General features: G+C 36.6%; 1 protein-coding gene across 8 annotated transcripts in view; it reads left to right on the forward strand.

The window, feature by feature from the left end:
* Positions 1-26,352, forward strand: part of DOP1A (DOP1 leucine zipper like protein A) — a 113,889-nt gene that overhangs the window by 29,395 nt on the left and 58,142 nt on the right. For all 8 annotated transcript variants that reach the window (XR_010413684.1, XR_008505343.2, XR_006789310.3 and 5 more), the window contains exons 2-4: positions 13,798-13,988; positions 16,988-17,169; positions 23,064-23,234. Coding sequence is in view for 5 of the 8 variants with exons in the window: in XM_045867167.3 (XP_045723123.1) it covers positions 13,851-13,988; positions 16,988-17,169; positions 23,064-23,234 (491 nt within the window). In the remaining 3 variants the exon portion in view is untranslated. The remainder of the gene's footprint in view (positions 1-13,797; positions 13,989-16,987; positions 17,170-23,063; positions 23,235-26,352) is intronic.

A 26,352-nucleotide genomic window follows, 5' to 3' on the forward strand; every position in this document is an offset into this window, starting at 1 on the left:
AGAAACTAAAAGAACAGTAGAACAGATCAACGAAACCAGGAGCTGGTTCTTTGAAAGAATTAACAAGATTGATAAACCCCTGGCCAGACTTATCAAAAAGAAAAGAGAAATGACCCAAATCAACAAAATCATGAATGAAAGAGGAGAGATCACAACCAACACCAAAGAAATACAATTATAAGAACATATTATGAGCAACTCTATGCCAGCAAATTAGATAACCTGGAAGAAATGGATGCATTCCTAGAGATGTATCAACTACCAAAACTGAACCAGGAAGAAATAGAAAACCTGAACAGACCTATAACCACTAAGGAAATTGAAGCAGTCATCAAAAGTCTCCCAAAAAACAAAAGCCCAGGGCCAGATGGCTTCCCAGGGGAATTCTACCAAACATTTCAAGAAGAATTAATACCTATTCTTCTGAAACTTTTCCAAAAAATAGAAATGGAAGGAAAACTTCCAAACTCATTTTATGAGGCCAGCATTACCTTGATCCCAAAACCAGACAAAGACCCCATCAAGAAGGAGAATTATAGACCAATATCCCTGATGAACATGGATGCAAAAATTCTCACCAAAATACTAGCCAATAGGATCCAACAGTACATTAAAAGGATTATTCACCACGACCAAGTGGGATTTATCCCTGGGCTGCAAGGTTGGTTCAACATACGCAAATCAATCAACGTGATACAATACATTAACAAAAGAAAGAACAAGAATCATATGATCCTCTCAATAGATGCAGAAAAAGCATTTGACGAAGTACAGCATCCTTTCTTGATCAAAACTCTTCAGAGTATAGGGATCGAGCGTACATACCTCAATATCATAAAAGCCATCTATGAAAAACCTACAGCAAATATCATTCTCAATGGGGAAAAACTGAGAGCTTTCCCCCTAAGGTCGGGAACGCGGCAGGGATGTCCACTATCACCACTGCTATTCAACATAGTATTGGAAGTCCTAGCCACAGCAATCAGACAACAAAAAGAAGTAAAAGGCATCCAAACCAGCAAAGAAGAAGTCAAACTCTCACTCTTTGCAGATGATATGATACTTTATATGGAAAACCCCAAAGACTCTACCCCAAAACTGCTAGAACTCATAAAGGAATTCAGTAAAGTGGCAGGATATAAAATCAATGCACAGAAGTCAGTGGCATTCCTATACACCAACAACAAGACAGAAGAAAGAGAAATTAAGGAATCGATCCCATTTACAATTGCACCCCAAACCATAAGATACCTAGGAATAAATCTAACCAAAGAGACAAAGGATCTGTACTCAGAAAACTATAAAATACTCATGAAAGAAATTGAGGAAGACACAAAGAAATGGAAAAACGTTCCATGCTCATGGATTGGAAAAACAAATATTGTGAAGATGTCAATGCTACCTAGAGCAATCTACACATTCAATGCAATCCCCATCAAAATACCATCCACTTTTTTCAAAGAAACGGAACAAATAATCCTAAAATTTGTATGGAACCAGAAAAGACCCCGCATAGCCAGAGGAATGTTGAAAAAGAAAAGCAAAGCTGGCGGCATCACAGTTCCGGACTTCCAGCTCTATTACAAAGCTGTCATCATCAAGACAGTATGGTACTGGCACAAAAACAGACACATAGATCAATGGAACAGAATAGAGAGCCCAGAAATGGACCCTCAACTCTGTGGTCAACTCATCTTTGACAAAGCAGGAAAGAATGTCCAATGGAACAAAGACAGTCTCTTCAACAAATGGTGTTGGGAAAATTGGATAGCCACATGCAGAAGAATGAAACTGGACCATTTCCTTACACCACTCACAAAAATAGACTCCAAATGGTTGAAAGACCTCAATATGAGACAGGAGTCCATCAAAATCCTAAAGAACACAGGCAGCAACCTCTTCGACCTCAGCCGCAGCAACTTCTTCCTAGAAACATCGCCAAAGGCAAGGGAAGCAAGAGCAATAATGAACTATTGGGACTTCATCAAGATAAAAAGCTTTTGCAAAGCAAAGCAAACAGTCAACAAAACCAAAAGACAACCAATAGAATGGGAGAAGATATTTGCAAATGACATATCAGATAAAGGGCTAGTATCCAAAATCTATACAGAACTCATCAAACTCAACACCCAAAGAACAAAGAATCCAATCAAGAAATGGGCAGAAGACATGAACAGACATTTTTCCAAAGAAGACATCCAAATGGCCAACAGACACATGAAAAAGTGCTCAATATCACTCAGTATCAGGGAAATCCAAATCAAAACCTCAATGAGATACCACCTCACACCAGTCAGAATGGCTAAAATGAACAAGTCAGGAAACGACAGATGTTGGCGGGGATGCGGAGAAAGGGGAACCCTCCTACACTGTTGGGAAAGCAAGCTGGTGCAGCCACTCTGGAAAACAGTATGGAGGTTCCTCAAAAAGTTGAAAATAGAGCTATCATATGATTCAGCAATTGCACTACTGGGTATTTACCCCAAGGATACAAAAGTAGGGATCCGAAAGGGCACGTGCACCCCGATATTTATAGCAGCAATGTCCACAATAGCCAAACTGTGGAAAGAGCCAAGATGTCCATCGACAGATGAATGGATAAAGAAGATGTATATATACACAATGGAATATTATGCAGCCATCAAAAGGAATGAAATCTTGCCATTTGCAACAACGTGGATGGAACTGGAGGGTATTATGTTGAGCGAAATAAGTCAAACAGAGAAAGACATGTATCATATGATCTCACTGATATAAGGAATTCTTAATCACAGGAAATAAATAGGGTTGCTGGAGTGGGGGGTGGTGTGGGAGGGATGGGGTGACTGGGTGATAGACACTGGGGAGGGCATGTGCTCTGGTAAGCCCTGTGAATTGTGCAAGACTGTTGAATCTCAGATCTGTACCTCTGAAACAAATATTGCAATATATGTTAAGAAAAAAAAAAAAGAAGGAGGGGAAGAATGAAGCAGGGGAAATCAGAGGGGTAGACGAAGCATGAGAGACGATGGATTCTGAAAAACAAACTGAGGGTTCTAGAGGGGAGGGTGGTGGGAGGATGGGTTAGCCTGGTGGTGGGTATTGAGGAGGGCACATTCTGCATGGAGCACTGTGTGTTATGCACAAACAATGAATCATGGAACACTTCATCTAAAACTAATGATGTAATGTAGGGGATTAACATAAGAATAAAAAAAAAAAAGATAAAGGAATCCAAGCATAGCACTAAAGCAAGCCATCAAACCACAAGGGAAGAGAGCAAGAGAAGAAGAAAGGAACAGGGAAAAACTACAAAAACAACCAAAACGCAATTAACAAAATGGCAGTAAGTACATACCTATCAATAAATTTAAATGTAAATATACTAAATGCTACAATAAAAAGACCTAGGATGACTGGTTTTAAAAAAACAAAAACAAGACCCATCTCTATGCTGCCTAGAAAAGACTCACCTCAAACCTAAAGACACATACAGACTAAAAGTGAAGGGATGGAAAAACTGCAAAGGGGAGGGAAAAAAGCTGGTGTAGCAATACTTATTTTAGAAAAAATAGATTTTAAAATGAAGATTGTCTTTCGTGTCCGAAGCATATGTTGCTGTGTGTTTGTGCTTATGGTTAAATCCAGTTTTTAAATTTTTTAGAATATTTGGTTGATAATAAAACCGCTTGCAGAATTTTTAACTTATTCCCAGTCTTAACTGTTATACTTATGATACTGTGTATGCATCCAGATTGAGCTTAACTATTTTAAGTTATGTGCTGTCCCACATACAAATATGTATGATATATAGTTCCTGCTTTCAGAGACTTCTTCCCTATTAAGGGAATTGCATAGCCAGTTCTTTATGAAACAAATCAATGTTGAAAGGGAAGGTAGTTAAGATTCATTTTGATTCATTTATCATTTAAGTTCTTATTCATCTTGGATTTCTCACAGTACTTCAAAATACTGCTTTATTTTGTTGCTGTGAGAATCCAGAGTATGAAGATATAACAGTAAAGTACAGTTTTTTCCCGACATAAATTTTGCATTATTTTAATTCCCCAATTGGGAGTGAAAGTATCATGAGGGTCAGGAATATCCTTCTTAATCAGTACCCAGACTTAGTGCTTGGCACATGGTGTACTAAAGTGAATAAAAGTCAAGTGACTCTGTGTTTAAGGTAGTCTCTCTAGAAATGGGATTTGGAGATTTGTCTGTTTTTATTTTTATGGATAAAAGAAGGTGGAGAATTGGGAAGTTTGTATCATTCTTTTTGTCACAGCCTTAACCAAGAAAATTTAGATTTAATAAATTCATAGATTTGTACCTTTTTTTCAGTGCAAGTATGTATTACTAATATAGATTATATTCTCTAGAGTAGTGACTCTTAAACTTTTAGAGGATTTTGTTAAAAACCATTTTTGAGAATATTATAAAAGTAGTAGACTATCTCCCCAATAAAATGTAGGAGGAAAATTTTGCATGTGATTTGAGGTAATTCAGATTCCCTAAGGCCCAATATATAGAAAAAAAAATATGTAGGGATATACACACATAACTTCATTGAGATATAATTCACCTACCATACAGTTCACCTATTTAAATTGTGTAATTTAGTAGTTTTTAGTACAGAGTTGTGTGACCATCCTTACAATCTTTATTTATTTATTGAAGTATAATTATACATTGTTAGTTTCAGGTGTATAGTATAATCAACAATTCTGTATATTAGTGCTCATCAAGATACATGTAGTCTCAGTCCCCTTTATTTATTTCCCACATACACCAACATACCTCCCCTCTTGTAACCACCATTTTGTTCTCTGTATTTAAGAGCTTGGGTTTTTTTAATCTCTTTCTTTTCTTTGTCCATTTGTTTCTTAAATTTCACACATGAGTAAAATCATGGTGTTTCTCTTTCTCTGTCTGACTTTAACTCAGCATCATACCCTCTAGGTCCATCCATGGTGTTGTAAATGGCACTATCTCATTTTTTTATGGCTAAATAATATTCCATTGTGGATATACATACCACGTCTTCTTTATTCATTCATCTATCAATGGCCACTTGGGTTGTTTCCATGTCTTGGCTATTATAAATAATGATGCAGTAAACACGAGAGAATATTTCAAATTAGTGTTTTCATTTTCTTTGAGTGAATTCCTACTAGTGGATCATATAGTAATTCTGTTTTTAATTTCTTGAGGAATTTCCATATTGTCTTCCACAGTGGCTACACCAATTTGCATTCCCAACAGTAGTGCATAGGGGTTCCTTTTTCTCCACATCCTTGTTAACACTTGTTATTTTTTGTCTTTTTGATTTTAGCCATTCTGACAAGTTATACGGTGATATCTCATTGTGGTTTCTCTTTCATTTCCCTGATGATTATTGGTATTGAACATCTTTTCATGGGTCTCTTGGCCATCAGTATGTCTTCTTTGGAAAATGTTCAAGTCCTCTGCTCATTTTTTTTTATCAGATTCTTTTGGTGTTGAGTTATATAGGTTCTTTATATGTTTTGAAAATGAGCCCCTAATTGGATGTATCATTTACAAATATTTTCTTTTCTTCAGTAGGTTACTTATTTGTTTTGTTGATAGTTCCTTTCACTGAACAAAAGCTTTTTACTATGGTGTAGTACCAGTAGTTTAATTTTGCTTTTGTTTCCCTTGCCAGAGGAGACATATGGAGAAAAATGTTACTATGGCCGATGTCAAATTACTGCTTTTGTTTTCTTCTAGGAGTTTTATGGTTTCAGGTCCCACATTTAGGTCTTTATTCCCTTTTGAGTTTCTTTTGGGGTATGCTGTAAAAAAGTGGTCCAGTTTGATTCTTTTGCATGTTGCTGTCCAGTTTTTCTAGCACCATTTGTTAAAGAGACTGTCTTTTCTCCATTATATATTCTTGCCTCCTTCGTTATAGAATAATTGACCATATAAGTATGGGTTTATTTGAGCTCTGTATTCTGTTCTATTGATTTATGTGTCTCTTTTTGTGCCATTACCATACTGTTGTGTCTACTACGGCTTTGCGATATATCTTGAAATCTGGGATTGTGATAACTTCTAGCTTTGTTCTTTTTTAAGATTGCTTTGGCTATTCAAGATCCTTTGTGGTTCCATATATAAATATTGGGACTATTTTTCTAGTTCTCTGACAAATGCCATTGGTATTTTGATAGGAATTTACATTAAATCTTTAAATCTAGATTGCTTTGTAGAATATGGATATTTTAATAATACTGGTTCTTCCAATCCATGAACATTGAATATCGTTCCACTTATTTGTGTCATCTTCAGTTTCTTTCATCACTTTTATAGTTTTCAGAGTGCAGGTCTTTTACCTCCATTAAGTTTATTCTTATGTATTTTGTTCTTTTATGGTACAATTAGAAATGAGATTGTTTCCTTAATTTCTCTTTCTGCTACCTCATTATTAGTATAGAGAAATACACAGATTTCTGTATATTAATTATGTATTCTGTGACTTTACAGATTTCATATTTCAGTTCTAATAGTTTTTTGGTAGAGTCATTATGGTTTTTTATATATAGTATCATGTCATCTGCAAATAGTAAAAGTTTTACTTCTTCCTTACCAATTTGATGCCTTTTATTTCTTTTTCTTATCTGATTGCCGCAGGTAGGATTTCTAGTGCTGTGTTGAATAAAGGTGATAAGAGGTAATATCCTGTCTTGTTCTTGTTCTTCTTAGAGGAAAAGCTTTTACCTTTTCACCACTGAGTATGATGTTAGCTGTGGGTTTTTCACATATGGTTTTTATTTTGTTGAGGTATGTTCTCTCTGAACCTACTTTATTGAGAATTTTGATCATGAATAGATGTTATCCTTTATCAGATGCTTTTTCTTCATCTATTGTGATGACCATATGGAGTTTATCCTTCCTCTCAATGTGATATACACATTGATTGTTTTGCAAATATTGAATCACCCTTGCAGCCCTGAAATAAATCCCACTTGATCATAGTGAATGACATTTTTAATGTATTGTTGGATTCAGTTTGTTGATAATTTTTGCATCTTTATGTTCATCAGAGATACCTGTAATTCTCTTTCTTGTAGTGTCTTTATCTGATTTTAGCATCAGCGTAATGTTGGCCTCATAGAATGAATTGTTAGCTTTCCTTCCTCTTCTAATTTTTTGGAATAGTTTGAGAAGAATAGGTATTACCTCTTTATTAAATGTTTGGTAGCATTCACTTGTGAAGCTGTCTGGTCCGGACATTTGTTTGTTGGGAGTTTTTTTATTACTGATTCAGTTTCCTTACTAGTAATTGGTCTGTTCAAATTTTCTCTTTCTTCCTGATTCAGTTTTGGGAGGTGATATAATTCTAGGTTGTCCAATTTGTGGACATATAATTTTTTCATAATATTTTCCTATAACACCTTGTAGTTCTGTAGTGTTGGTTATTTCTTTTCTTTAATTTCTGATTTTGAGTCCCCCATTTTTTTTTTTTTTTTTTTTAATGAGTCTGGCTAAATGTTTGTCAGTTGTTGATCTTTTCAGAGAACCAGCTCCCGGTTTCATTTATCTGTTCTTTTGGGGTTTTTTGGGGTTTTTTTTGTTTTTTTGGTTTTTATTTTGTTTATTTTTGCTCTAATCTTTATTGTTTCCTTCCTTCTTCTGGTTTTGGGTTTTGTTTGTTCTTCTTTTTCTAACTCCTTTTTTTAAAAAGATTAATTTATATATTAGAGCACATGAGCAGGGGGAGTGGCAGAGGGAGAGGGAGAGAGAATCTCAGGAGATTTCCCGATGAGCACAGAGCCTGATGCAGGGCTCGATCTCACAACCCTGAGATATGACCTGAGCTGAAACCAAGAGTCAGACACTCAACTAACTGAGCCACCCAGGTGCCCCTTATTTTTCTAACTTCTTTAGGTGTAAGGTTAGGTTGTTTGAGATTTTTCTTACTTCTCCAGGTAGGCCTGTATTTCTATAAGCTTCCCTCTTGGAACTACTTTTGTTGCATCCCAAAGATTTTGGACCATTGTGTTTTCATTTTCATTTGTCTCCATGTTTTTTTTTTATTTTCTCTTTGATTTCTTGGTTGTCCCATTCATTATTCAGTAGCATGTTATTTAACCTCCATGTTTGTGCTCTTTCCAGATTTTTTCCTTGCAGTTGATTTCTAGTTTCATAGTATTGTGGTCAAAAATGGTGCATGGTGGGGCACCTGGGTGGCTCAGTCATTAAGCGTCTGCCTTCGGCTCAGGTCGTGATCCCGGGGTCCTGGGATCGAGTCCCATGTCAGGCTCCCTGCTCAGCAGGAAGCCTGCTTCTCCTTCTCCCACTGCCCCTGCTTGTGTTCTCTTGCTATCTCTCTCTGTCAAATAAATAAAATCTTAAAAAAAAAAAATGGTGCATGGCATGACTTCATTCTTTTTGATTTTTTGAGACTTGTTTTATGCCCTAATATGTGGCTCTTCTGGAGAATGTTCCATGTGCACTTGAAACAAATGTGTATTCTGGTGTTTTAGGATGGAATGTTTTGAATATATCCATTAGATCCATCTTGTCCAATGTGTCCTTCAAAACCACTGTTTCCTTGTTGATTTCCTTTTTGGATGATCTATCCATTGATGTAAATGAGATATTAAAGTTTCCTACTGTTACTCTATTACTATCAATTACTTTCTTTAAGTTTGTTATTACCTGCTTTATGTATTTGGGTACTCCCGTGTTGGATGCATAAATATTTACAATTGTTATATCTTCCTGTTGGATTATTCCTTTTTTTTTTTTTTTAAGATTTTATTTACTTATTCGACAGAGAGAGAGGGTGGGGGGGTGGGGCACCCACAAGTAGGCACAGTGGCAGACAGAGGGAGAGGAAGAAACAGGCTCCCTGCTAAGCAGAGAGCCTGAATGAGGGGCTCGATCCCAGGACCCTGGGATCATGACCTGAGCCAAAGGCCAACACTTAACCAACTGAGATACCCAGGCGCCCCTGGATTATTCCTTTTATGACTATATAGTGTTTTCCTGTGTCTCTTGTTACAGCCTTTGTTTAAAGTCTGTTTTGCCCAATCTAAATATTTTTACCCACTTTCTTTTCATTTCATTCGCATGATAAACGCTTTTCTATCCTGTCACTTTCAATCTGCGTGTGTCTTTAGGTCTGAAATGACTCTCTTGTAGGCAGTATATAGATGGGTGTTGCTTTTTTACCCCTTCTGTCACCCTATTCCTTTATTGGAGTGTTTAGTCTATTTACATTCAAAGTAATTATTGATAGGTATGTATTGCTGTTTTGTTGCTTGTTTTATGGTCTTTTTGTAGTTCTTCTCTGTTCCTTTCTTCTCTTGCTCTTTTTGCTCATGGTTTGTTTGCTTCCTGTAGTGATATACTTGGATTTCTTTCTATTTAATTTTTGCATATCTATTACCAGTTCTTGACTTGTGGTTACCATTAGGTTTGTATATAATATCTTATGCATATAGCAGTCTAAATTAAGCTGATGATCGCTTAAGTTTGAACGCAGTCCTTACTCCTCTTTTATGTTTTAAGTATATGATGTCATCCTTTTATTTTGTGAATCCCTTGACTGATTCTTATTGATATACTTATTTTTGTGGCTTTTGTATTTCCTACTTATTCCTGTTTATGGTCTTTCCTTTCTACTCATAGAGTCCCCTTTAGTATTTCTTGTAGGGCTGGTTTAGTGGTTATGAATTACTTTAACCTTCGTTTGGGAAACTCTTTATTTCTCCTTCTATTCTAAAGGATGGCCTTGCTGGATAGTCTATTCCTGGCTGCAGTTTTTTTCTTTCAGCACTTTGAATATATCATGCTCATCGTCTTCTGGCCTGCAGTATTTCTGCTAAAAAAATCAGCTGATTGCCTTATGGGGTTCCCTTGTATGTAACTGTTTTCATTTCTCTTGCTGCTTTTAAAATTCCCTCTTTAAGTCACTACTATTTGTCACTTTAATTACTATGTGTCTTGGTGTGGACCTCCTTGGGTGGATTTTGTTGGGGATTCTCTGTGCCTCCTGAATCTCAATTTCTGTTTCCTTTCCCCAGATTCAGGAAGTTTTCAGCTCATATTTCTTCAAATACATTTTCTGCTTCCCTTTTCTCTCTCTTCTCTTCTCTTCTTCTGGGATCCTTATAATGCAAATGTTATTACACTTCATGGTGTTACTGAGTTACTTAAGTCTATTTTCACTTTTTATTATTTCTCTTTTGCTCAGCTTGAGTGCTTTCCATTACTCTGTCATCTAGGTCACCGATCCGTTCTTCTGCTTCCTTTAGTCTACTATTCCATCTAGTGTATTTTTTTTTTTTCCCAGTTATTGAGTTCTTCATCTCTAATTGGTTCTTTATGGTTTTTGTCTCTTTGTTAAGGGTCTCATGAGGTCCTCCACTCTTTTCTTAATAATCTAGTGAGTATCTCTATGACCATTACTTTAAATTCTTTATCAGGCATGTTACTTACCTCTGTTTGGTTTAGCTCTCACTGTGATTTTGTCCTGTTCTTTCATTTGGGATATATTCCTCTGTCTCATTTTGTCTAATTCTGTGTCTAATTTATGTAGTAGGAAAGTTAGCTACGTCTTCTGCTCTTGAAAGTAGTGGCTTATGAAGAGGGCCTGTAGTGCCTGGTAGTGCATTGTTCTCTGTTGACTGGAACATGGTGCTTCAGGGGTGTCTCCTGTGTGTGTTGCATGTGCTGTTGTGACTGAGCTGCTTTTGCCTTCTGTCCATTCATCTGCTGTGGCTCTCCGCCTGTTGTGGGCAGGATTTGATCCTTTTGTTGTTAGTGAGCCTGTCTGTGGCCACCTTGGGCTTAACTTGAGTCAGAACAAATGTTTGCCAGAGATATGGTAGCACAGAGCTGTAGGAGAACATGAGGGCAGGGTGTGAGGTGTCAGCAAGGTTGGCAGCAACAGAAGGAGACCTGCAGCTGTTGGGAACAGAGGCACATGGGTTGGAGGGGACTGACCCACAGAAGCATGTGGGGGCGGGTCAGGTGGTTTTAGCAAGGTTTGCCCGGGTCTGCTGTGGGAGAAGATCTGGAGTGGGGTTCTGGCTGGTTGGGGTGTGTCTGCAGGAGAACAGGTGGGCAGGAGGCACTATTAGTAAGTTAGGTAGTAAGTGTTGGTACCCCACTGGTTCCTGCAGGTGTCTTTGTGTTTATGCTGGTGGGTGGGGGAGAGCAATGGTGCCTGCCAGCTCCTTTGTTCCTGGAGAAGTCTCCCAAAGATCCCTGCCCCTCCAGCACTTGCTTTGAGGTTAGTAAGCAAATCTCCCTCCCAGATACCCAGGCTTTTTTCAAACTGCTGCTTCTATGCTGTATCTCACTGGGGCTGTTTGTTGTGCTGTCTCTTTAAGGCTGGGTACTCAGTTTCCTCTCACCCTCGCTGTTCTCCCACAAGCCGCCTGATTTTTAAAGGACCAGGTTTTAAGCCCCGCTGATTGTAAGAACTCACAAAATTTGACCCCTCTGGTTTTCAAAGGCAAATATGGTGATTCATCTACCCCATGCAGGCTCCCTGGTGTGAGTCTGTTTGTCTCCTCTCTCAGGCCTGGGGTGTTCTTCCCTCCCAAGGAGAGTCCATGGATCCATTTAGCTCTCAACCTGTCACCACCCTTCCTACCTTCTTTGATATGGCCTCTTCTCTACACTTAGCTGTGGAAAGTTTGTTCTGCCAGTCTTCAGGTCATTTTTTTGAGTTATTTACATTGATGTGGCTATTATCTAGTTGTATCTGTGGGACAAAGTGAGCTTAGAGTTCTCTCACTCTGCCATCTTCCCTAGACGTCTCCTCTTTTCCTTTCTTGATGATATCCTTTGAAGCAGAAAGGTTTTTCATTTTGATGAAGTCCAGTTTATTTATTTTTTTGTCATTACTTGTGATGTCTTCTTTAGTGTTATTTCTAAGAAGACTGCCTACAAAAACTTACTCCTGTATTTATTCTAAGATTTTTATAGCTGTTACATTTGGATCTATCATCCATTTTGAGTTGATTTTCATGTAGATATGAGGAAGGAGTCAACATCTTTATTTTACATGTGGTTTTCTTTTTTTTTTTTTTAAGATTTTATTTATGTGACAGACAGTGAGAGAGGGAACACAAGCAGTGGGAGAGGGAGAAGCAAGCTTCCTGCTGAGCAGGGAGCCCAGTGTGAGGCTCAATCCCAGGACGCTGGGATCATGACCTGAGCCTAAGGCAGACACTTAACGACTGAGCCACCCAGCACCCCTACATGTGGTTTTCCAGTTATCCTAAAACCATTTGTTGAAGAGACTATTTTTACCTTTCATTTAATCATGTTGGCGTCCTCTGAGTCCCATTCTTAGACCCTCCTCCACATCCATCAATCTAGCTCTAAAGAAAGGTACAGCATTAGTTGAAACTCCTTCTGTCTGATTTTGTATCCAGGAAATTCTTAGATATATTCAAAGTCCTTTCAATAGATTAGATATATTGAAAGTCCTATAGGATACCAAAAAAGTGGAGGAGAAACCACATTGGGTTTTAGGTTGAGCGTAAGTTAAATCCTTATTACTACTCTGTTAGTTATCTAGTGCTGTATAAGAAATTTACCCCCAAAGTCAGGGGCCTAAGTCAGCGCGATTTATGTAGGTCATGAATTTGAGAGACTTAGTTATGTAGTTCAGCTCAGAATCTTTCATGAAGTCACAGTCAGTATGTTGGTACTGCCATCAGATCAAGGCATGCTTGGAAATGGAAGACCTGTGTCTAAAATGGCTCACTCATATGGCTGTTGGCAGAAAGCAGTAGTCCTTACCATGGGAACCTCTCCATAGGGCTCCTTTAAGTTCCTTTAAGTGTTCTCATCATGTGGCAACTGGCTTTCCCCAGAGCTAATGATTTTAGACAGGGTAAGGGAGGAAGCTGAAGTGCTTTTATGACCCGGTCTTAGCCATTACGCATTGTCACTTCTGCCTTGCTATTTTTGTCAGAACTGAGTCACCAGATCCACCCCAAGGGGCTGCAGGATTTGGAACCACTTTTTAAAATTAATATCGAAGAATGTGTGAACATGTTTTGTTTTTTTTTTTAAAGATTTCATTTATTTATTTATTTGAGAGAGAGAGAGAGAGAGAGAGAGAAACAGCATGAGAGGGGATAGGGTCAGAGGGAGAAGCAGGCTCCCCACTGAGCCGGGAGCCCGATGTGGTACTCGATCCCAGGAGTCCGGGATCATGACCTGAGCCGAAGGCACTCGCTTAACCAACTGAGCCACCCAGGCACCCATGTGTGAACATGTTTTAAACTACCATATGTATTTGTCTTTTTTATTAAAAGTAAGGTTTAATTCTGAAAAGCTAATGTTCCTTTATACTATATGCTCATTTGTTGCCTAATAAAATGAGATGATTTCCAAGTAATTAATATTTTTTCTTTTCTTTTTCTTTTTTTTTTGTTTTTTGCATGTCCTTGATGTTTCCAGTCCAACCACTTTTAGTGTATCTTAGTATCAGTACAAAGCAGAGGAGTATGTCTATCACAAATGTCATACCAGAAAATATAAGAAAAATAAATGATTTCTAAACTGAAATAAGTACCAAAATATTTCCTATTTTCTATCCCTTTGTTCTCATAGCCATTTTCCCGTCCCTGGGAAGGAGCATATGAGTAGTTACCTTTGAAGCTCTCTTTGAGTACTTCATGACTCTATATACTAGCTGACCAGTTTTGACCACTTTGAACTCAAGAAACATTTTAAAGTTAGCCAGTAGTTTTGTAGCAAGAGCATATGAGCCTGTTTTAATACTTTACTTTGTAACTTTGGTTCCTTCTGCAAACTTTTTTATAGGTAATGATTTTACATGACTTTGGAACTGGTCTCTAGTGGGACGCTGTGGGAGGATGAACACAGAAGAGCTAGAATTACTGAGTGACTCCAAATACAGAAACTATGTAGCTGCAATAGACAAAGCACTAAAGAATTTTGAATATTCCAGTGAATGGGCAGATTTGATATCAGCACTTGGAAAACTTAATAAGGTATGTCCATTTTACTCATTTCATAAAAAGTAAAAATCAGAAATCTGAGTTTATACTTACTGGATTTCTCTAAAGGTTGAAGTAAAGAATTGTAAAAACATAACAAAAGCTCAGAATTACTTTTGGTACTGCTATTTTACTTCATGAGTTGCCTACCTATATAGCCAGGCATATTTTTGTGGCCAAAACAACAACAGTACTTGAAAAATATAGTTATTCCATCATTGCTATTAAAAACACAAGACTAGGAAGCAAATATGCTAACTCCCGAGGGCTAACAAATTTCTGTAATTGATTATCAGATACGGTTCTGCAGTTCCTGACAGCAAAATTAAAAACTGTGTGTAGAATGTAGTAACTTCTCTGTCCTTTGTAAATGTCGTACATGTAGCAGTAAGGAAAATTTTGTATCCAGGAAATTCTTAGATATATTCAGTACTTTTTACAAAAGTGTCAAGTAGTCACTTAGGCCTTGGAGGTTCACCTTGAGTATTTCCCCTTAACATGTCTGGTTTTAATCCCCTGTTATAGTGGCATTATGAATCAACTCATAGTTTTAAATTTTAATGCTGTTTTTTGTTTGTTTCTTAGATCAAATTTTTCTCACCTCACACCTATAGTTTTGGAGGGTTTTTGTTTTTTGTTTTTTTGTTTTGTTTTGTTTAACAGTTGTTCTTGAATTGGGATGCTTTTAAATATTAAATGGAGTGGAGAAGATAGGAAATGAGAGCTCTCCTGGTAACTTTTAACATCAAACAGCTGAGCATACAATTATTAGTAAAGAAATTGTCTTAAAATACTTTCCAAGGACACTACTGTTCAACCTCATACATACTATGCGTAATTACTTTTGTATCTTCAAAAAAAAATAAAAACTTTCATTTTTAATGTGCCAAGGACTTATTGTAAAATTAGATGCACAAACTTCTGTTTGACATGTTAACTTCTAACATTTATCATTTGTGGTTTGATAAATTCTCAGATTTTTTACAGTAGCCTCAAGAAATTGCATTCAAAAATATGAATATGCTTAAAAGTATTTAGGTTCTTTTTTGTTCTGAAGAGTCTCTTTCTGAAAACTTACTAGGAACTATGTTTAAAAGTAATTTATTAAATTGTGGAAATTAATATACATAACTGATTACATAATCAATATTTATAAAAACATTTTACTGTATCCAGATAATACAAAGTAGGATATGCAAGTCATTGAAAAAACTTACTTTAAGTTGAGAAACAGGCAAGGATTGTATGTTCTATATGTAATATAAATTTGTTGACCATAGTCTAAATACATGTTTTAATATAAAATTTTATTGTTTATTAATATACTTAATTTTTACCTCATTTATATAAGTTTTTCAACTTCAAAATACTTTTAGAAAATGGTGCCATATTTTACTTTTTAAATTTTATTTGGTATTGATAGAATTTTTTTATGAAAACATTTTGTGTTACAGATCATTAAGTTTTCTGCAGAAGTAATTATACTTGTCCTTAAAATATATGTAAATATTGGAGTACCTAACTGGCTCAGTTGAAAGAGCATATGACTCTTGATCTCAGGGTCTTGAGTTTGAGCCCCACGTTGGGTGTGGAGATTACTAAAAAGATAAATTAAAAATATGTAAATATTGACTCTTGGCTACTGTGTTTAAAATTCAAATTAATATTTTGGAAATGGAAGCAGCTAGTTGAAAAATATTTTTTAAGGGCTATATTCTTACTGGTATTTTGCCTTTAATTTGCTTTTCATTTATAGATTTAATTTTATTTACATTCATTACATCCAACTTAAAACTGAATTAAAAGCTTGTAGTGGGAAGAACATTGAAAATGGTATATCTAAGTGGACCTCAGCTAGAGCCTGCGGTTTTTTTATAAACTGGAAAATCTAGTCCTGACTTTTCTACTGCACTGCCTTTGGCAGGTCATTTTATATATTTTATTATTTTTATTATTTTTATTTTTTGGTCATCTTATATATTTTAACTTTAGTTCTTTGTTTTGTAAAATAAAGGACTTCTTTTATATTTCTTCGAAATTCCAATTCTAGCATATTTTACTGTTTTCATTCTGAGTTTATTTTGTAATTTTCTATCAGCACTTTACTATAATACTTTGAAGAACTTAGTTATAACTTCTTTTTTTTACTTAAATAGCTAATCTCCTTTGGGTGGTTTGTAAAATAGAATCTTCTATAAATTCTACCTTATTATCTCTAAAGAAATGTTATGTTTGAATAAATACAGTTGTATTTGGTCCACTTGGGAAATTAAGTTAGTAAAAACAAATGGGCAATTATAATCTTAAGTAGATTCTTTTAAGCATTAGAATTCCTTGCTGTCATATGATATACTAAAGCAATGGTTGTCCCTCTTCCCAACTACATTATTTATGTTGAGATCTGTTTTCCTTCATATCTTTCAAACAGTGTATCAGAAATAGATTGTAGGATAACTGTCATTAAAGATTTGCAAAAATTAGGGCGCCTTGGTGGCTCAGTTGGTTAAGCAACTGCCTTCAGCTCAGATCATGATCCTGGAGTCCCTGGATCGAGTCCCGCATTGGGCTCCCTGCTCAGCAGGGAGTCTGCTTTTCCCTCTCCCGCTCCCCCCTTTTGTGCTCTCTCTCTCTCTCATTCTCTCTCAAATAAATAAATAAAATCTTTAAAAAAAAAAAAAAGATTTGCAAAAATTAAATCATTGCCTCTCTTCTGAACAAATTTGGCAAAATATTATGATTTTTTTAATAAAAATATTTCTGTTAACATGTAGTGGGTTTTTTTCACAAAATAATTTTTTTACATCCTCAGTTTTAATTTTAAATATGGCATATACTGATAGATATAACTGACTAAGACAAGAATTGTTAGGCACCCTTTATAATTTTTTAGAGTGTAAAGAAGTCCCATAGGATTTTTGATAATTCTGTGCTAGAAAATGGAAATAAAAGATAAAATTTGTTTTTCTCAACTGAATTAAAATGTTTTCTTCAAGGTTTTACAAAATAATGCAAAGTACCAAGTAGTACCCAAAAAGCTGACCATAGGCAAACGCCTAGCTCAATGCCTACATCCAGCATTACCAGGTGGAGTTCATCGAAAGGCACTTGAAACATATGAAATTATCTTCAAAATCATTGGACCTAAGAGACTTGCCAAAGATCTTTTTTTATACAGGTAAGAATTATTTTATTATTTATGTATAAATAAAAAACATTTTTAACTGTTTTATGTTTTGTGCAGTAAAAGCTAAAATATTGAAAACTCCTTAATGGAAGTTTTTAGATATCAATGTCAAATATTTCTATAGTGAAGTGCTTCAGAAAAATTTAGGATATTCCTTAATGTAAGATTTTTTTCTTCTATGTCATTTATGAAAAGTTTTTGTTTAAAATTGTTGAGACTACACTACTTTCTGCCTTTTTAAACTTGAGGACTACACTGAGAAAAAATAAGATACCTTTATCTCTCAGCAGCTTTCAATGTAGTTGACTGTCTTTACCTGCAAAAGTCTTTTTCTGTTGGTTTATATTCTGCAGTTTACTTTCTCAGTCTTCATATGGAGATATGGAATTTCTTAAAGCTTGCTTAGTCTCACGTTTTCACTTTATATTCTTTTGTTGGGTGAGCTTATCCACACCTGTGGTGTATCCTTTAAGTGCGGACTCCCAACTTGGTATCACCAGTGTTGGCTTCTGCTTTAAACTTCTGGCTTACTTGTCATCTCTGTGTGGTTCTATAAAAGCAACTGGAAGCTGTTGGAAGCTCACCCTCTTCCAACCTAACCTCATTTTCTATAAACCCAGCCTTCTGCGAGTGCACTAAAGTTCAGTAAATGGCACCGTTTTCCATTCATTTATACAAGCCTGAAATCCAAGGGTTACACTTAGTATCTTGTTTTCTTTGCCCATATTCTTCTTCCTCCCATGAACGGTCTGTCACCAAGAGTTTTGTTTCTTAGTGGTAAAGAACAGAAGTTTTAGAATCAAAATGGTCTGTGTTTACCACTCACCGGCTCTGTGATCTTGGATCATTTTCTTCACCTCTCTGTGCATATTCTCATTTGCAAAATGAGAATAAGATTACCAGTTTCACAGGATTGTTAGTAGAATTAAAAATGTAAACACGTATAAAGTACTTAGAACAATGCAGCATATGAGAAGTGCTCAATAAATATTAGCTATTGTTCTGATAGATGTTCCAGTACATCTACTTCTTTCCATCCTCACTGGCAGCATCTGCTGTAATGTCACTGGCCTCCTAACATGCACATAATATTGTTCTTATCCTTTTATACCCTTTTCTCTACACAGTACCAGAGTAAACTTTTTAATACATTAAATAGATGTCATTCTCCTGCTAAAAACCTCCATTGACTTCTTCCGTTTACTTAAAAGTAAAATTCAAAGTCCTTACTATGGCTTCTAAAGTTTTATATACTTTGGCCCTGCCTGTCTCAATTACGTCCAGCTCCTACCACTTTCCACCCAATGTACTCCATTCTGTGACACAGGTCTCTTTGTTTACTCTTCCTCATTTTTTTGTTTGTTTCCCTCACCCTGTCATGCTATAATCCAGGTCTCTGATTAAATATCAAATCTCGGGGTGCCTGGGTGGCTTAGTCGTTAAGCATCTGCCTTTGGCTCAGGTCGTGATCCCAGGGTCCTAGGATCGAGCCACGCATCGGGCTCCCTGCTTGGCAGGAAGCCTACTTCTCCCTCCCCCCCCACCCCCCCGCTTGCGTTCCCTCTCTTGCTGTCTCTCTCTTTGTCATTAATAGGTAAATAAATAAAGAGCAAATCAGAGAAAACTTGCCTAGTTACCCTATCTGTAAGAGCCTTTCCTCTACATCTTTGTCATTAGTACCCTGTAGTTTTACTGTGATGTATTTAGAGGGAGGTATCTTTTTATTTATCCTGGTTGGGATTCATTGGGATTTTTAACTCTGTGAATCAGTAACTTTCATCAATTCTGAATCTCTTCAAATTGCCTTTACTCCATCTGTTCTCTCTCCCACTTTTGGAACTATGTGTAAGCATGTGTTAGATCTTCTCACTCTGGCTTCCACATCTCTTATCCTCTCTTCCTTGTTTTCAAACCTCTTCTCTGTGTTGCATTCTGGGTAATTTCCTCCTCCCAGCTTCCAGATCACTAATTCTCTCTCTTTTTTCATATATATGTGAAATTTTTTCTCATCCTTATTGAGATGTAGTTGGCATACAACATTGTATAAGTTTAAGGTGTACTACATATTTGATATATGTATATACTGTGAAATGATTACCATAAGTTTAGTTAACACATCCATCATAACCTCAGTTAGGATTTTTTTTCTTACAATGAAAACTTTTAAGGTCTACTCTCTTAGCAACTTTCAAATACACTATTGTTAACTGTAGTCACCATCCTGTACCTTATATGCCCAGAACTTATTTATCTTGTAACTGAAATTTGTACCTTTGCCTACTTTCACCCACTTCTCCCCACCCACCCCAGGCAACCACCATTCTCTTCTCTGTTTTTATGCATTTGGTTTTCTTAGATTCCATATTTAAGTGAGATCATATAATATTTGTTTTTCTCTTATTTATTTCACTTAGCATAATGCCCTCGAGGTCCATCCATATTGTCACAAAAACAAGTTTCTTTTTTTAATGACCAATTAATACTCCAGGGAGAGAGTGTGTGTGTGTGTACATACACATGCACAAGCACATGTGACAGTTTATCTGTTCATATGTCAATGGATAGAAGTTGTTTCCATGTCTTGGCTATTGTAAATAATGCTGCAGTAAACATGGAGTGCAGATACCTCTTCATGGTCATGATTTCATTTCCTTTAGATATATATCCAGAAGTGAGACTTCTGGATCATATTGTAGTTCTATTTTTAATTTTTTGAAGGACCTCCATACTATTTTCCATAATTACTGTACCAGTTTGCATTCCCTCCAACAGCATACAAGGGTTCTCTTCACATCCTTGCCAGCATTTTGTCATCTCTTGTCTTTTTGATAATAGCCTTTCTAACAGTTGAGAGGTGATACCCCATTGTGTTTTTGATATGCATTTCCCTGGTGATTAATGATGTTGAGCACCTTTTCATGTACTTATTGGCCATTCCAATATCTTCTTTGGAAAAATGTTCAGGTCCTTTGCCTGTTTTTTAATTGGATTATTTGACGCTTTTTGCTATTAAGTCACATGAGTCCCTTAAATTAGTTTTGGATATTTATTTTTTATCAGATAATGTGGTTTGCAAATATTTTCTCTCATTCTATAGATTACCTTTTCATTTTATTGATCACCTTTTACTGTGCAGTAGCTTTTTAGTTGAATATAGTCCCAGTTGTTCATTTTTGCTTTTGTTGCTTGTGCGTTAGATTTCATATCTAAAAAATCAATGCCAAGACCAATGTCAGGAAGCTCCTATGTTTCCTTCTAAGAGTTTTATGGTTTCTGGCCTTATATTTAAATCTCTACTCCATTTCAAGTTAACTTTTGTATGTGGCATAAGGTAGGGGTCTAGTTTCATTCTTTTGCCTATGCATATCCACTTTCCCTCTTTCACTCTTGATGTTGGTACCTCAGACCTTATTTTTTTCCTTTGATCAATCTTGTCGTGGGTTTATCAGTTTTGTTAGTCTTTTTAAAAACAAACTTTTAGGGGCACTACGGTGGCTTAGTTAAGCAACCCACTCTTGTTTTTGCCTCAGGTCATGATCTCAGGGTCATGGAATGGAGCCCCATGTCTGACTCCATGCTCAGTGCAGAGTCTGCTTGTTTCTCTCCCCCCCACCACCATCTCTCTCTCTCTCAAATAAATAAATAAAATCTTTGAAAATAAATAAATAAAAATAGAAACAAACTTGGGACACCTGGGTGGCTCAGTTGGTTAAGCATCCAATTCTTGATTTCGGTTCAGGTCATGATCCCAGGGTCCTGTGATTGAGCCCCACATCAGGTTCCCCACTCAGTGAGGAGTCTGCTTCTCTCTCCCTATCTCTCTCCCCTCCACTTCCTCTGTGCCCCTTCCCCTGCTCATGCTGTCTCTCTAAAATGAATCAATCTTTTTTTTTTTTAAAGATTTTATTTATTTGAGAGAGAGTGAGCAAGAGAGAGAGCACAAACAGTGGGAGCAACAGAGGGAGCAGGAGAAGCAGGCTCCCCACTGAGCAGGGAGCCCTGTGCAGGGTTTGATCCCAGGACCCTGGGATCATGACCTGAGCCAAAGGCAGATGCTTTAACCAACTGAGCCACCCAGTCAACCCTAAAATAAATAAATCTTAAAAAAAATAAAAACAAACTTTTAGCTTTCCTGGTCTGCTGTACTGTACATATATGTTTTATCTTTAAATTCTGCATCAGTGTCTTAAAAAACACTATCTGAACTCAGTAACAGGCTATTTTTAATAGTAATAAATACTGCTTTTCAAAGAACAGCACTTGAAAAGCCACAAATTTCTGAATCAGTATTGCATGTAATTCTCTAATAACTGATAGATTTTCCTTTCTTTTTTTTTTTAAATCTTTTATTTAAATTCAATTTAGTTAACATATAGTGTATTATTAGTTTCAGAGGTAGTAGATTTTTCCTTTTTAATGCAAGACTTTTATAACTCAGGCTTGCTATTTTTCAACTCATCGATAACACAAATTTTACCTTACGAAACTGTTGCCAATTGGCTTAGTTGGTAGAGCATGCAACTCTTGATCTTAGGGTTGTAAGTTCGAGCCCCATGTTGGGTATAGAGATCACTTTAAAAATAAAATCTCAAAAAGAGAAAGAGAGAAGTTATAGGAGGAGGAAAAAAAGGAAAATGGATGAAGCAGGACCCTGGCAAAAGCTGGTATTGGGCCCTGGCACTTATGGGGGAAGGTAGCTTTGAGGAGGCTTCAACTATAAATTTAGATCAGACTACCTAAAATTGGAGGCAGAAAAGTGGGAAACTGAGGGAGTTCTCTCTTGAAGACCTCTATTTACTATATAAGCTAGGAGCAAGGGATTCTTAATGTATTTGCTAAGCACTTAAGTGCAAGAGGACGTGATGCTAGGACGTTAGGATACAGAAACAAAAAGATAGTCATGGTCCCTTGCTTTCTGATATTTACAGAACTACCTATTAGAATTGTTTAATAAGTACAGAATTACTTGAATAAGTAAGTATTGGGTACTATGGGAACACAAAATAGGGAGCCTAACCTAGTCTAATTAGAAGACAGTCTCCTCCAGGAAATGGCTTAGGCTAATTTCTGAAAGTCTAGGGGTCACCAGACAACAAAAAGTATGTAAGTAAAGGAGCAGGAATTGAACCTGTCAGAGCATCGTGTAGAAAGGCCTGGACACTAAAAAGAGCATGGAAGGTTCTAAAACAAACCTGAAGGGAATTCTTCAGTATAGCTGGAGCAGAAGGTGCAAGAGCAAAATTGGTGAGCTGTATGTGGTCTGTACAGAGGTATGTAGTAGCAAAATGTCAAAAAATGGTAAAAGCTACATTAAACTAGACTGTATCTGAAAGGCAACAGGAAACCAATGAAAGGTTTTACTGAGAACAGGTGCTTTGGGGAAATACCAAAGCAGTACCTGGTAAGTCAGGGTGATTGAGCTCTATATAATGGTTGTGTCTTCTAAGGAAAAGTCTGGTAGTGATGGAGATAATTTACAGTATTAAAAATATCTAGAAGAGTGACTCGGAGAGAAAACTTAGTGATTGATGACAAGTTAGAGGCAATTTTTTAAGAGTCAAGGATCACTCCTAAATTTACAGCTTTTTGGTCAACCAGATGGATGGTGATGCCATATTTTGAAATTGTGAAATTTGAAGACTTTGTCAAAGTCTAGTCTAGCCACTGGGTTTATGAGTATGAAGCTTAGGTGAGAGACCTGAGTTGATTAAATGGATATAGAAGTCATCAATATAGAGGATCTCATTTTGAGTTGATCAGTAGAAATTATTATTTCATCAAAATTTAAATCAAGATTTATATTTATATATATAGGTACATATGAATTAATATTTTGTAGTTAAAGTGCTTCTCCCCACCCCCTTTTGTTTCTATTTTTTAAACAGTTCTGGGTTATTTCCTCTTCTTGCGAATGCTGCCATGTCTGTGAAACCAACATTGCTAAGTTTGTATGAGATCTATTACCTGCCTTTGGGTAAAACACTGAAGCCTGGTCTACAAGGATTGCTAACTGGTATTCTGCCTGGCTTAGAAGAAGGATCGGAGTACTATGAGAGGTAAGGTGGTGCTGTTATTGGTGCAGCTAAGTAAGCAAAGTCATAGATTTGTCAGTAAGCATCCTTGGATTAATAATGTTTTAACATCACAAAAATTAATTATTCTAGACACTTCAATATATGACCTGAAAGTTTCTATAACAACAAAAAAAATTATTTTAATATATGTAGTTTGTGTATTGCACTGAAAATATAGGTAGGTAATAAGAGCACAGACTTGGGAGGTAGATGGACTGGGTTCAAATCCTGGCTCGACAGACACTGGACAGCTTAGGAAAGCTTTTTCAGCATTTCAGAACTTTATTCAGTTTCTTCATCTGTAAAACAAACATAATACTCCATTCTGTTACTGTAATAATGAAATCACTTAGTCTAGTCGTTAGCACATATAAGTCACTCAAAAAACTGCAATCCATAATTTAAGATAATAATATATAGGAACTTAAATTAAAAAAGAATGGGAAATTGGACCATGTGCCAACAGTTTTTAACTTACTAGTGGTGGAAAAGAGCCTAACACCAACTACAGTGCTGTTTCACTAGCTGTGACATGATGCTCTTGATATTTTAACTTTTTAAAGAAAATGAATTAATCTGTTTTGGAGCCTATTACTACTTCTTAGGAAGTTTATAGTTATAGACAATGCATGATGGCATTAACTATCTTTAGTAGCTTGTTACTGATATTCTTACCACAGAGGAAATTGTGAGTTGAGGTGGCAAAAACAGAAAATGCCAAGCTTATTTTATGAGTACACTTAATGATTTAAATTTAAATAATTTATTCTGATGCACTGACCAGCTACTCTGTTTTATTGTGGTTCATATGTTCCTATAATGCGGTAAGAATCTAATCCTGAAAACACTGGATTACCTTCCTAAGCTACTTGGAGAAAATATAATTTTTGTCTAAAAACTTTCTTTTGTTAACTTTTTTACTTGCTTACAATTTTAGAAACATACGACAATTTCATTTAGTATATAACTGAGTTGTGTTTCTAATTGTTATATTCTAAGGGAAACACTTTATAAGTCTGCTAGTCACAATTAAAAATTTAACATAATAATGATTTTTATGAGTGTGGTAGCCTATGATTTGCCTCGTTACGTGTCTTAGTCCGTTTGAGCTGCTGTAACAAAATACCACAGTTTGGGTAGCTTTATAAACAACAAATTTGTCACAGTTCTAAAGGCTGGAAGTCCAGTATCGGTATCAACAAGGTCATGTTCTGGTGAGGGGCCCTCTTCCTGGTTCATAACTGAAGCCTCCTCTCTGTGTCCTCACACGGTGGAAAGGACTATGGAGTTTCTGTGGGATTTCTTTCATAAGAACACTAATCTCATTCATGAGAGTTCCACCCTCATGACTTAAGCACGTCCCAAAGGCTCTGCCTCTCTTGATGTCATCGTTTTAGGGGGATAGGGTTTTAACATGACTTTTGAGGAGACACAAACATTCAGACCATAGCATTATGTTTTAGTAGTTATTCTACACAAATTCTAATAAAGGGATTTATAAACATGTTCTTTTAATCCATAGATCTATTAAGGCCAGAAGGGAGTATAGTGTTAGGTTAAATCATATAGCAAGTAAACAGTAGAACGCATCATCAGATTCTTTTGATTCTGACTCTACTACAGTGTAATAAATTTTTAGGTGTTATGTTTTTCTATGCTTGAAACAAATCAAATATAATTTATTTTTTTTTTTTTTTAAAGATTTTATTTATTTATTTGAGACAGAGAGAATGAGAGACAGAGAGCATGAGAGGGAGGAGGGTCAGAGGGAGAAGCAGACTCCCTGCTGAGCAGGGAGCCCAATGCGGAACTCGATCCCGGAACTCCAGGATCATGACCTGAGCCGAAGGCAGTCGCTTAACCCACTGAGCCACTCAGGCGCCCAAATGTAATTTATTTTTAAATGTAGTCCTTAATAAAGCAATAATGCATCTTTGATTTTGTTATAGGTCTGATTCATTAAAGTTTTATGAATTACAGGATGTGAGGAAATCTGGCTGTGACATCTGTCACCGGTGCATTGATCACTAGGGTTGATTCAACTGACCTGGCTGACTAGGCAGGTGGCCCCTTCTTCCTTCACTGTTCCATGTGTGTGCCTCCTGAAGCTGTATGCTTGATCAAAGTAGACAACCTTCCACAATAGAGGAAGACCATTCTTCAGTCAAGGCTATATGAATAGCTGTGCTCCCCTGCTAGAATCTCCAACAAAGTTTCAAAGTTATTGTGAATTACATAATATGATTTCAAAGAGAAGGAAACATTTGGAAAACGTCCTTTAAGAATTCATGGGGTGGGGAAGAAGGGGCCCATTTGGTTAAGTGTCCGACTCTTGATTTCAGCTCATGTCTTGATGTCAGGATTGTGAGTTCAGGCCCCACATTGAGCTCCATGCTGGGTGTGGAGTCTACTTAAGGGAGGGGTGCACCTGGGTGGCTCATTCGGTGTCCCAACTCATAATTTCTGCTCAGGTCATGATCTCGGGATGTGAGATTGAGCCCCAGGTTGTTGGGCTCCAGAGGGAGCCTGCTTGAGATTCTCTTTCTTCCTTTCTCTCTGCTACTCCCCCTGTGCACACATGCAGTACACATGTGCATGTTTTCTCTCTCTCAAATATTTTTAAAATTTTTCATAGAGGGGTACCTGGGTGGCTTAGTCGGTTAAGCATCTGGCTCAGCTCAGGTCTTGATCTCAGGGTCATGAGGTCAAGCCCCATGTTGGGCTCCAACACTGGGTGTAGAGCCTCCATTAAAAAAAAAAAAAAGAATTTCATAGAAATGCAACAGAAAATACATTCTGCTGTAGGATTACTGGTAACTAAGATGTATAGGACTAGGGGTGTTTTGTTGTTATCTTCATTTTACAGATCAGGACACGGAACTGAAGAAAGATTAAGTGACTTTTCCAAATTACACAGCTAGTAAATGGGGGAGCCATGGCTGAAATCCAGTCCTCTGAAGTATACAGTTCTAGTCTGTCACACTTGTCTCCAGGGCAAAGCATGGAACAACAGTGGGAATGCTTTCATACATTCTGGAGGAGAAGAATTTCTTTTTAACAACGTGAAACTAAATGCTTGTTTTCTTAAGCCCCTTTGTTT

The sequence above is a fragment of the Mirounga angustirostris genome, unplaced genomic scaffold, assembly GCF_029215605.1.
Source record: "Mirounga angustirostris isolate CCGP_5_RB_7025 unplaced genomic scaffold, mMirAng1.0.hap1 SCAF_8, whole genome shotgun sequence".
Taxonomy (NCBI): Eukaryota; Metazoa; Chordata; class Mammalia; order Carnivora; family Phocidae; genus Mirounga; species Mirounga angustirostris.